This window comes from Pezoporus occidentalis, unplaced genomic scaffold, assembly GCF_034315485.1.
Source record: "Pezoporus occidentalis ecotype Australia unplaced genomic scaffold, CSIRO_AGI_Poc_V1 ctg159, whole genome shotgun sequence".
NCBI classification, from domain to species: Eukaryota; Metazoa; Chordata; class Aves; order Psittaciformes; family Psittacidae; genus Pezoporus; species Pezoporus occidentalis.
This window is the reverse complement of record NW_026913415.1, coordinates 254,144-265,172: the sequence shown is the minus strand read 5'-3', so window position 1 is coordinate 265,172 and position 11,029 is coordinate 254,144. Positions and strand designations below refer to the sequence as shown.

General features: G+C 60.8%; 2 protein-coding genes across 5 annotated transcripts; one reads left to right on the top strand and one right to left on the bottom strand.

The window, feature by feature from the left end:
* Nucleotides 1-821: 821 nt before the first annotated feature.
* Nucleotides 822-4,992, bottom strand: NR2E3 (nuclear receptor subfamily 2 group E member 3). Its single transcript, XM_062612044.1, has 8 exons — nt 4,671-4,992; nt 3,589-3,739; nt 2,556-2,659; nt 2,226-2,480; nt 1,970-2,151; nt 1,560-1,791; nt 1,378-1,483; nt 822-1,302 (listed from the first exon to the last, which is right to left on the bottom strand). Exons 1-8 carry the CDS (start codon nt 4,726-4,728, stop codon nt 1,170-1,172), a joined length of 1,221 nt encoding a protein of 406 aa, XP_062468028.1. The 5' UTR covers nt 4,729-4,992; the 3' UTR covers nt 822-1,169.
* A 3,728-nt stretch (nt 4,993-8,720) lies between these two features.
* Nucleotides 8,721-10,585, top strand: LOC134160235 (uncharacterized). Of its 4 annotated transcripts, XM_062612043.1 has the most exons (7): nt 8,722-8,855; nt 9,022-9,039; nt 9,352-9,426; nt 9,567-9,584; nt 9,850-10,051; nt 10,132-10,364; nt 10,438-10,585. In XM_062612043.1, exons 2-7 carry the CDS (start codon nt 9,022-9,024, stop codon nt 10,456-10,458), a joined length of 567 nt encoding a protein of 188 aa, XP_062468027.1. In that variant the 5' UTR covers nt 8,722-8,855; the 3' UTR covers nt 10,459-10,585. The 4 variants fall into 4 exon arrangements, with proteins under 4 accessions (XP_062468024.1, XP_062468027.1, XP_062468025.1 ...); XM_062612040.1 differs by having other exon boundaries at nt 8,721-8,855; nt 10,132-10,585; XM_062612041.1 differs by lacking the exon at nt 9,352-9,426 and having other exon boundaries at nt 8,730-8,855; nt 10,132-10,585.
* The last annotated feature ends 444 nt before the right edge of the window (nt 10,586-11,029 follow it).

Below are 11,029 nucleotides of genomic sequence, written 5' to 3'. Positions count from 1 at the left end.
CATTATTTTTATTACTCTTTTTTATATTCTGGTTGCTTAATTCCTGTTATTTAATTCCAGTTATTTCATCTTACTTGAATCTCTTTTATTTATAGTCAGATAAGTTATTTTAAATGTACTTCTATTCAGATGGTTTATTTCTATGTTATCTATTTACAGTCAGGTTATTGATAACTCAGGTGGTGCCATCCCCACCTGGGGACAGGGACCCCGATGTGGTGGCACAAGGACACTGGCTTCAAACCCCCCTCTTTATTGCAGGTATAAAACTGGGGGGCAGAGCAGGACCCCCCCCCAGGACAAGGCTCAGTCACTGCAGGTCCAGTGGAATCACGGAGCTGAAGTCACACCCTGTGAGTGAGGGGCAGTGATTGTGCACCAGTGTCACCCCAAGGCTGGCATCACCCCCAGGCAGTGTCACCCCTGGGCTGGTGTAACCCTAGGGTGGGCATCACTGCTGCGGCCAGTGTCACCACAGGGCTGGCATCACCCCTGGACTCCCGTCACACCAAGCCAGTGTCACCACTGGGCTGGTGTTACCGCTGGCCTCTGTCACCCCTCGTCAGTGTCACCCCTGGGCTGGCGTTACCCCTGGCCAGTGTCACCTCTGGTCAAGTATCAACCCCTGGGCTAGTATCAACCCCAGGATGTCCATCATCCCTGTGGCCAGTGTCACATCTGGGCTTGCATTATCCCCAGCCAGTGTCACCCTTGAACTTGTGTCATGCCCCAAGCTAGTGTCACCCCCAGGTGTCATCATCCTTGGTCAGTGCCACCCTTGGGCCGGTGTCATGCTCCCCCCAGAGCTGCTGTCATGCTGTCACCCCTGGGTGGCAGTGGGTCCACATGGGTGCCATTGCCTCAGCAAGGGCATCCTGACTGCATCTGTGGGTTCCACCAGTGTTTGGGACAGCAGCACCCATCAAGGCACCCACCCCCATGAGATGCTCCTGGTGCTTCTTGCACCCACCTGGGGACATCCCCTTGCCACCAGCTGTCCCCGGTGAAGCTGGCCCCACATCCCGGCTGCCGACAGCATCCCATAGTCCTGGCCACCACCCTGGGGATTGGAGCACGGGCACCTTCACACCCTGCAGCATCCCGGGGCGAGGAGACCCAGGGTGGAGGTGACAGGGTGTCAATAAGAGGCGGCATTGGGCTGGGGGGCGTCAGTTCTTGAACATGTCACACAGCAGCTTCTCCATGGGGGTGTTGCCGATAGTGCGGCGGAAGAAGAGCAGCTCCACGTGCTCGGAGGAGATGAAGCGCAGCGCTGGAAGGAGCAGCAGCAGCTTCCCGAACCTGAGGGCACAGGGGTGGCCATGGGTGGGTGTCCCCACTGCTGGTGTCACCCGTGGGGACGTGGGGACGCGGTACCTGACAGGTTGCCCAGGGTAGTGAGAACGGTTGTGCTGGCCCAGCATCACCTGTGACTGGTCCTGCAGGTTCTCCACCTGTTCAGGGTCCTTCAGGCCACGGGTCTCTGCAGGGGCAAGGGTGTGAGGGGTGGTTTGGGGGCACAGGGAAGGGCAGTGGCGGGTGCTGGTGGGTCCCCTCACCTGGTTTGAAGAGCACCACGGCCTTCATGCAGGCGAATTCGGTGGGGTCAACAGCCAGTGCCTTGAAGCGGCCAAGGGTCTCCTGCAGTGCCCGGACATCCAAGGCAGCTGGCAGCAGCTTCCCAGGGCCTGGCTCAGGGACAGCCAGCAGCGGGCAGGTCTCCAGAGGCATGGACCACTGGATGGCACAGAGCAGGAACAGCTCACTCCACGCTTCCTCCAACAGGATCACCTGGGGACAGGGTGGGAACCCCAAAAACCCGTCACCCAAAAAGCTTCTGGCACGGTTGGTTGGTTTGGCATCTTATGGTGGGGTGGGACCCTGCGGTGGATGCTGGGATGCTCCAGCCATCCCCGTCCCACTGGTTGCCTGCATTTTTCGGGGTCCCCATGGGAGTCTCCAACCCCACCTGGTCGCGGAAGGGCAAGTTGGAGAAGACAGGCAGGTTTTTGGCCCATTTCACCGCCATGAAGAGGAGACGTGCAGAAGTCTCATAGACGTTTTCAGGGCTGGCCGCTGGGTACGGTGCCACCTGGTATTCGCTCGCTGTCCGCTCCGGCTCGCTGCCCGTCACATCCACCGTCTCATCGGCTGCAGGGACAGACGGGGACGTTGGCAGTTGTCACACGATGGGGGCAACCCTCTCCCCACCAGCAGCCACCCACCGTCCTCGGGCTCCAGCTTGGCACAGGTCTCGGCCGTCATCAGGCTGGCCATGAAGCGATGGTTGGTGGGCGGCGTGGACGCCTGGGGACCAGGGGTGACAGCGGCGGTGGCGCTGGGACCGCGAGGAGCCGAGCAGGGGCTTGGCGGCACCTCACGGGTGGTGGCCACGTGCTCAGGGGGCAGCTCAGCATCCAGCTCGATGCTGTCCAGCCGGACCTGGGCCGTGCTGCGGGGCTGGCGCTCGTTCTGCACAGCTGCAGGGACGCGGCGGCATCAGCACCAGCCCCGCCGCTGCCAGCCCCTGCCACCCGTCCCCACCACCCGCCTACCGTCCTTGTTCATGCCGGCTTGCAGGCACTTCTTGAGCCGGCAGGCCTGGCACTGGTTGCGGTGCGCCTTGTCCACCGGGCACAGCCCTGTCCCCGCCTGGCACCTACGGGAGAGGTGGTACCTGACTGCAGCCCCTGGGGTGCCTCCTGTCCCTGGGGGGGGGGGGCTGACATGGGTGACATGTCCTGGGGGTGCTTTGTCCCTGTTGGGTGTCTCATCCCCCTTCAATGGGTTTCCTCCTCTCAGTGGGTGTCCCACCCTGATGGTGCCCTGTCCCCAGTGGGTGCCCTGTGCCAGTGAATACCCTACCTTGATGGGTGTCCTGACTCTGTGAGGGTGCCCTTGACCCCCCAGCCCAGGCCCCTTCCCCACTGGGTGCTTGTCCCCTGGTCCCTGCCCTGTTGGGTTCAAGCCCCCCGGGCCCTTGCCATATCCCACCCCATGTCCCTGTTCTACCTGCTGTTCATCCCCTGGGTCCTTTTCCCTGTCCCCAGGGCTCCTATCCAATTGGGTGCCTGTCTCCCCGGTCCCTGCTCCATTGGGTGTCCATCCCCAAGGTCCCTGCCCTGCTGGATACCCACCCCTGGCTCCTTGTCCCTCAGTTTTCTGGTCCCCCTGGTCTCTACCCCACTGGGTGTCCAACCTCGTGTCCCTGTCCCACTTGGTGTCCATCTCCTGGCTCCCTCTCCCACTGGGTGCCTGTCTCTATGGTCCCTGCCCTTTTGGGTGCCTGTCTCCTTAGTTCCTGCCCCACTGGGTGTCCAGCCCCTGGAGCCCCTCCCTACCGGGTGCCTGTCCCACCCTGCCCCAATGGGTGTCCATGCCCTGGGGTTCTTGTCCTGTTGGGTTCAAGTCCCCCTAGGATCCCTATCCCTCTGGCTGCCCATCCCAGCAGGTCCTTGCCCTGCTGGGTGTCCATCCTTGGGTCCCTACCCTGCTGGGTGCGTGTCCCCCAAGTCCCTGCCCTAAGCCCTACAACGTGTCTGTCCCCTGGGTCCCTGCCCCATGGGGACCTCCCATCTCTGTGCCAACCTGTAGATGAGCTTCCTGCGGACGCTGCGCTTGAAGAAGCCGCTGCAGCCGTTGCAGGCGTAGATGCCATAGTGCTTCCCACTGCTGGTGTCACCACACACCTTGCACAGCAGCACGGGGCTCAGCGCCTTGCCAGGGGCCGGGCTCAGCCCTGCAGGAGAGGAGTCACCGCATTTAGGATGACTCAGGACACCCCAATGTCCCTCATCCCTCCTGTCTCCCTGCTGCTCCCCAGCATCCTGGTGATGGGGTGGCTCCCATCTCTGCTGGTCCAGCCCAGGGACATGGATGGGAACACCTCAGAGACTGCAGAGATTGCATATGGGGTTTGGCATCTCCCTACGCCCCAGAACCCGGGATGCTGCCGGCTGAGCTCTCATAAGCCTTTTTAAAATAAAAAGGGATGAAACGGTGTCCTTTGGGATGGGGAATCCCAGAGAAAGGCCACAACCAGAGGTGTCCTAGAGAAGGACTATGGCTGGGACCCAGGCACAATGAGGACAACAAACATGGGCATAATGGAGAGGGTTGGGGCTGGGGACTGCAGGCATCCCATCCTGGAGAAGGACCACAACAGGGACCCTCAGCATCTTGGAGAAGGATGATAGCTGAGGACCCCAAGCATCCTTCAGAAGGACCATGACGGGGACCCCAGCCATCCTGGAGGACCATAGTGGGGCCATTCTGGAGAAAGATCATGATGGGGATCCTGGGTATCTTGCAGAAAGACTACAACGGGAGCCCCAAACATCCCAGGGAAGAGCCATGATGGGCATGCTGGGTGTCTTGGGTATGGACTGTGATGGGAGACCCAGCCATCCTGGAGAAGGACTGTGACAGAGACCCTGGGCATCTTGGAGAAGGAGCACGATGGGGACTGAAAGCATCCAGGAGAAGGCCACGATGTGGACCCTGAGCATCTCGGAGCAAAACTGCAGTGTGGGACCCGTGGTGTCTTAGAGATGGGCCACCAAGGAGACACCAGGGAAGAACCACGATGAGGATCCTCAGGGACCCCGGACACCGACCACAACAAGGACCCCACCGCCGCCGCGGTCCCGCCGTGTCCCACCGCCTCTTACCCGTGGGGCTCTCCTCCAGGCCGGCGCTCAGCCCCGACCCCGCTGGTGATGCAGCCATCCCGTCCGCGGCGCTCCCGGCCAACCCCCGCGGGTGCGGGTGCCTGGGCTCTGGCGAGGGTGGGTGCTCCGGCAGCTCTGCGGGCAGCGGGGCTCGCTCTTGCTCTCTTCAAGGCAGCTTAGGAGCGGGCGCTGTGTAAGCAGCTGCCTCTTTGTCACCCCTTTAATCTTTAGTGTCTGCGCGGGGCGGGGGGGATCAATCAGCCACGCGATGAAGAATTAACAAGGTGCTGAGCCCCAGCCCTGTAACCCTAAACCCGCGACACCCAACACCCCCCACCCCCCCTCCGTGCGCTGCCACCCGCACCGTGTCACCCTGCCACCGCCTGTGCCTCACCCAGCACTGCGGGGCTGAGATTGCAGCTGTGCGGGACATGGGGCTTGGGGTAGGGACCCCCTGTGTGTGTGTGTGTGTGTGTGTGTGTGTGTGTGTGTGTGTGTGTGTCCCTCCTCGGGACCCACCAGGTCCTATAAGCGCATAAGCCCTTCACTAAGGCGGTTAGAGGGGAATAACGAAAAGTGGTAATTAAAGGGGGTGATTTCCCTGCCCCCAAGTAATTAATTACCAGCCTTGATAGCGAGGGGAGGCAGGATGCTCCGAGGGGGCCCCCCCGCCCCGTGCCTCAGTTTCCCCCCCTGGGCTGCTGACACGGCAGCGGGTGGGGGCCGGGTGGCCGCGGGGTTACGCAACCGCCGCTAAACCCTCGCCGTGACAGGGCAGCACAATTTGGGATTTGAGGCTTTAGCTGCTAAACCCCCCCCCGCCCGGCGCAGGGGACGGCGGCCGCTCTCACCCGGCCCGGCCGGTCCCCAGGGATGGGCCAGCCTGCGGCCGGGGCTCCCCAGCCCCTGTGTCCTCCGGGGGGGCTCAGCCTGTATCCCCCATGGAGGTGTCTCATGGGGTGGGTGCTGGCAGCAGTGACACAAGTGGATCAGGTGGCCGTGGGTCACCCCTCTGTCATTCCTGCCTGCTGCCTGACTCCATCCCCGCTGCCTACAGTATGCCTCCACCACCCCTGCCAGTACCATTGCTCCATCACCCATGCCTGCAGCATTGCTTCGTATTCCTCTGCCTGCAGCACTGCTTCATGTTCCCCTGCCTGCAGCACTGCTCTGTTACCCTGCCTACACCATTGCTTCATGTTCCCCTGCCTGCACCATTGCTCCATCATCACTGCCCGCAGCATCACTCCATTATCCTGCCTGCAGCATTGCTCCATTACCTCTGCCTGCATTGCTCCATGTTCCCCTGCCTGCGCCATTGCTCCATCATCACTGCCTGCAGCATTGCTCCATGTTCCCCTGCCTGCGCCATTGCTCCATCACCTCTGCCTGCAGCATTGCCCCATGTTCCCCTGCCTGCGCCATTGCTCCATCATCACTGCCTGCAGCATTGCTCCATGTTCCCCTGCCTGCAGCACTGCTTCAGGTTCCCCTGCCTGCAGCACTGCTCTGTTATCCTGCCTGCACCATTGCTCCATGTTCCCCTGCCTGCACCATTGCTCCATCATCACTGCCCACAGCCTCACTCCATTATCCTGCCTGCGGCACTGTTCCATTACCTCTGCCTGCATTGCTCCATGTTCTCCTGCCTGCGCCATTGCTCCATCATCACTGCCTGCACCATTGCTCCATGTTGCCCTGCCTGCAGCATGACTCCATCATCTGGCCTGCGCCATTGCTCCATCACCTCTGCCTGCACCATTGCCCCATGTTCCCCTGCCTGCATCACCCCTGCACCCCTGGGACCCCCTGTCCTGTTGGGGTGCCCCGTCCCATCCTGCAGCCCCCATGCCGTGGTGGACCCCATCCTGACCCAGATCTCTGACAGCACCATCTGCGGCCGCCCTCCTCCCTCTTCAGAATTATGACGCTGGGCTAATGCGGCAGGAGCAAGCTGTCACCTCGCCCTGCCCAGCCTCTGCCCGCAGCTTAGGTGCCTCCAGCCCCTGCAGCACACCTTCACCCATGGGTGACACAGCCCTGCAGCGCTCGAGGGTTGTCAGCCCACCCATGGGTGATGCGGAGACCCAGGCGCCTGGTGCCAGCGGATGGCAATACATGCTGAGTCGGCTAATTTTCCTGTCCCCTCCTTGCCGTCGGTAAAAGCCAGCTCCGGAGCAGGGATTTGGGATGGGGATTAGCCGGGCCAACCATCTGCTGCCGGCCAATCATCAGCACACCCAGGAAAGCCAATAATTCCCAAAATGTGGTTTCCCACCCAATTTCTCCATTGGTTGCTGGCCCCAAGGTGGGCTCCTTGTCGGGTAGCACCCTGGAGCTGAGCTCTCCGTGAGCACCCAACCCAGGCTCCCAGGGGAGCTCCTCCCGGCCCATTTCTGGGGAGCACCCCAAGCAGGCCTGAGGCCACAGGCAAGGGGCTGCGGGCAGCCGGTGGGGGTGAAGGAGCAAACGTTAAAGCCCGCGGCGGGGCCATGACTCGGCTTGGTGACAGACGCTGGGGCAGATGCCATGGGATTACCCAGCCTAAAACCTGGGGCTCTGCCCCCCCCTCTCCCCGAGGCACAGAGCATTTAATTACTAATTTACTAATTACCCAAAGATGCTGGTGATGGGCTTGAAACCTGTGGTCGGGAGCAGCCCCAGGGCTCCAGCCACCCTAATCCCACCGGCGGTGGGGAGCTGGCGGATGAGCCCTGGGCAGGGGACAGCTTGGCTGGGGGCATCGGGTGTCCCAGGGAAGCACCCTTGTCCAACGGTGACACAGGGTGTGGGGAACAGGAGGGGACATTAGGGACAAGATGGGGATGGTGGGGAACAGGAGCGGCTGACGGGACCAAGGAAAGATGATGGGCACCAAGGAGGGACAACAAGGATCAGAAAGGGATGGTGGGGAGCAGGAGGAGACAGTGGGGACCAACAAGAGATGATGGGAATCAGGAGGAGACATTGGAGACCAAGGGGAGATGGTGGGTACCAGGAGGGGATGACGGAGACCAGGAGGAACCAATGGAGATAAAGGAGACCAGGAGGGGTCAACAAGGATCGGGAGTGGGTGATGGGGATCAGGAGGAGGGGACAGGGACTGGGAGGGGGTGATGAGGATCAAGAAGAGACAATGGGAACCTGGGTGTTTTCATGGTGACCAAGAAACAATGATGGATGATGGAGAGCAGCAGGTCATGGCAGGGACCAGAATGGGATGATGGAGAGCAGGAGGTGATGGCAGAGACCAGGATGGATGACAGAGACCAAGACAGGGCAGTAGGGACAGCATGGGGATGATGGGGACCAGGAGAGGACAATGGTGACACAGAGGGGCCAAGGGAACCTAGAGGGATCATGAGGAGATCATCGTGAGCCGCTAGTAAGGACCAGGAGGAGATGGTGGAGATCAGGAGGGACGATAGGGACCAGAAGGGGCTGGTGAGAACTGGAGGGTACATCAGGATGAGACAACAGGGGCCAGGTGAGTATGGTGGGGATCAGAAGGGGATAAGAGCAAGCAGAAAACATGGAGGTCTGGAGGGGTTGAAGATGGATTGAAGGTGGCTGGGAAGGGTTAACAAGGCCTCCTGGCTCTGAGCTGTGCCTAAGCAGGCTCCGATTTCGGCTGTAATTAGCTCTTGTTTGTTGGATGATAAATGATGCTTTGGCGTTGGCTGATGACAGGGGGTGACAGCTCCCACATCACCGGCTCCAAGCCCTGCCAAGCCTCCACTGACCCCATGGCACCAGGATTAAAGTTTAATGTGACTCTGGATCTGACCCAGGCACGCACCACCCTGGGGGCAGGGCCTGGGGACAGGCTGGTGGCCACCTTCAGGGCAAGAGGCTTTTTGGCACCAGGTGGTGTTTTAGCACCAGCCTGGTGGCCACTGGCTATCAGCATATTGGCCACGGGACCGTTTCATGGGTTACCAAGAAGTTTGTTGATGAAATGTCACCCCAGGCTGGGTTGGGCCCCTGAGGCTGGCCCTGTGGGATGGCTGCGTGCCAGAGCGGGGCTGGTCCGTGTGGTCTGGGCACATTCCCGGGCATCGGTGGGTGCCAAGAGCCACCGCAGTGCTCCCTGGGGCAGGCTGAGAGCCTGCCCTGTGTCCACCTTTGGAGCAGCAGCTGCCTGGGGACCACAGTGGAGCAAGGGGAGCTCAGAGGCACCCGAAGGTGAGGGAGCAGGGCATGGCATGAACACCAGGGCTGGCATGGTGCCTGCTTGGGCTTCAGCAGCGAGACGTGGCACCACAGTTGTTTGGGGACACAGAGGTCCCCAGGTGGGGCTGGGCACGGGCCCATGTCCCCAGCTTCTGCACATCATGTTTTCTCCTTGCAGATGAACCTCCTTGCCCAGGTAAAGGGGGAGCCGGTAGGAGAGCACCTGCACCGAGGCAGTGCCACCCCTCTACTGTGGCACCCAGCACCCAGAGACCCTGCAATGGGGGCATGACCAATGTTGAGTCTGGGGGTGCAAGGGGCAGTAAATGGGCGCTGGGAGGCTGCTCTGGGCTGGGGCTGGGTGTTAACAGGGTGCGTGCCAGCAGGGATTGGTGCTAGAATGGGGGGTGCTAGAAGGGATGGGTGCTAGCGGGGGGGGGTGCAAGCAGGGATGTATGCCAGCAGGAATGGGATGGGTCCCAGGCTTGCTCTGCCCCTCTCCCCACAGGTGAGCTCCCTGGTGCAGACCCTGCGAGCCTGGGATGTGCCGCTCCTCCAACCCCAGCGCTGGCTGGGCTCCTGGGTGCGACAGGCTTGGGGTGCTGGTGTGGGGACTGGGCAGGGGATGGCATCGGTCTGGGCAGGGGCTGAGCCATGGCACTGGTGCTCTGGGTCCCATCTCCCAGCACCACCGGGGCTGAAACCATGTGTTTGTTCTTCCAGGTGAGCAGCTCCAGGCAGGTAAGTGCTGGCATTCCCTCTGTGTCCCACAATGACTGCCTCACCCCTGGCACAACAGGGCCAAATCCTGCATGCCCGCCCTCTTCCACAGCACCCAAGGGTGCTCAATACCAAGAGGAGGTGGTCCCTTCTTGGGGGATTCCCCATCCATTGAGACCCAAACTGTGCCCAAGTCACCATGGGGACAGGGGATGAGCCAGTGGGTTGGTGATGCTGCCAGTGCCACCAGGGTACCAGTGTCCCTGAAACACAACCGGGTCTCCAGGCAGTAGCTGGGGCAGCGAGCACAGCGGCGTTCTTCCTCTGTGAGGGGTTGCTGGGCCAGCACTTCAATGTGGTCCCCAATGGGGTGGCTGAGCCCCAGCCCGGGGACCTCTTCCTCTTCCCACTGGCCTCGGGGGGCCCTGGCTGGTGGGGTGCCCACGCTGGCGTCTACTGCGGTGATGGGGAGATCATCCACCTGGAAGGTGAGCCCCAGGAGGTGGTCATACTGGGGGGAGGTCCCCATGGAAGGGACATGGGGTACAGCATCACCTTCACCCCACAGGCAGCTCAGGGATGTCCCCATCAGGGATCGTGGCCAAGCACAGCAAGAGCCACCTCCTGCGGTCACGGGGCCCAGCCAAGGTGCTGCGGAGGAAGGGAGAGATGGACATGGCCGCGCTGCAGCAGCGCATCCGGGTGGCCATGGACCAGCCGGTGGAGTACGACGCTGTCACCTGCAACTGCGTCCACTTCGCCCTCACCCTGCTGGGGCTGGGCCAGCTCGCTGGCGCCACGGTGGGTGCCACCACCCCAGGAACCCTGACACCCACCCCGGCCATGTGTCACCACAGCCCATCTTGTCTCCCAGGCATCCCCAGCACTGCAGTGATGGAGGTGGTGATGTGCCCGGAGACACGCGGAGCTGGAGCATCCTGCCTGGGGGACCAGTGTTGTGCCAGCAGCTTTGTCCTCCCTCTTACGTAGCAATAAATGGTTGCAGGGAGACCCTGCACGAACCCAGTTTGGTTTGTGTTCTTTTCAGGATTCCCAGGAGGGCTACAGGAACCCATCCACACCAGGCACAAAGGGCAGGGCAATGGGACAGGGGAGGTCATTTCTGCCTGTGTAGCTTAATTGCCATGCATTGACGAGATGCTTTATTACAGCTTGCTACCTGAAATGCGCCTGTTTTCATCTCGTGGTGGGTGGGAGCTGTCTGGGGAGCAGCCAGTCACTGGGGCTGCTCCGCTGCCCAGGAACAGCCGAACTAAAACATTGCCAGTAGCAATGATCACCTGAGAACAACAACAACAGTAATTAATAATAATAATAATAATAGAAGAATGTAAACTATTGTAAGAATACTATAATTTAATGTACTACATAATATTTACATCATACATCATGTATAATATACTACATAGCACATATTATATCATATAGAATGTAGACTATATGAT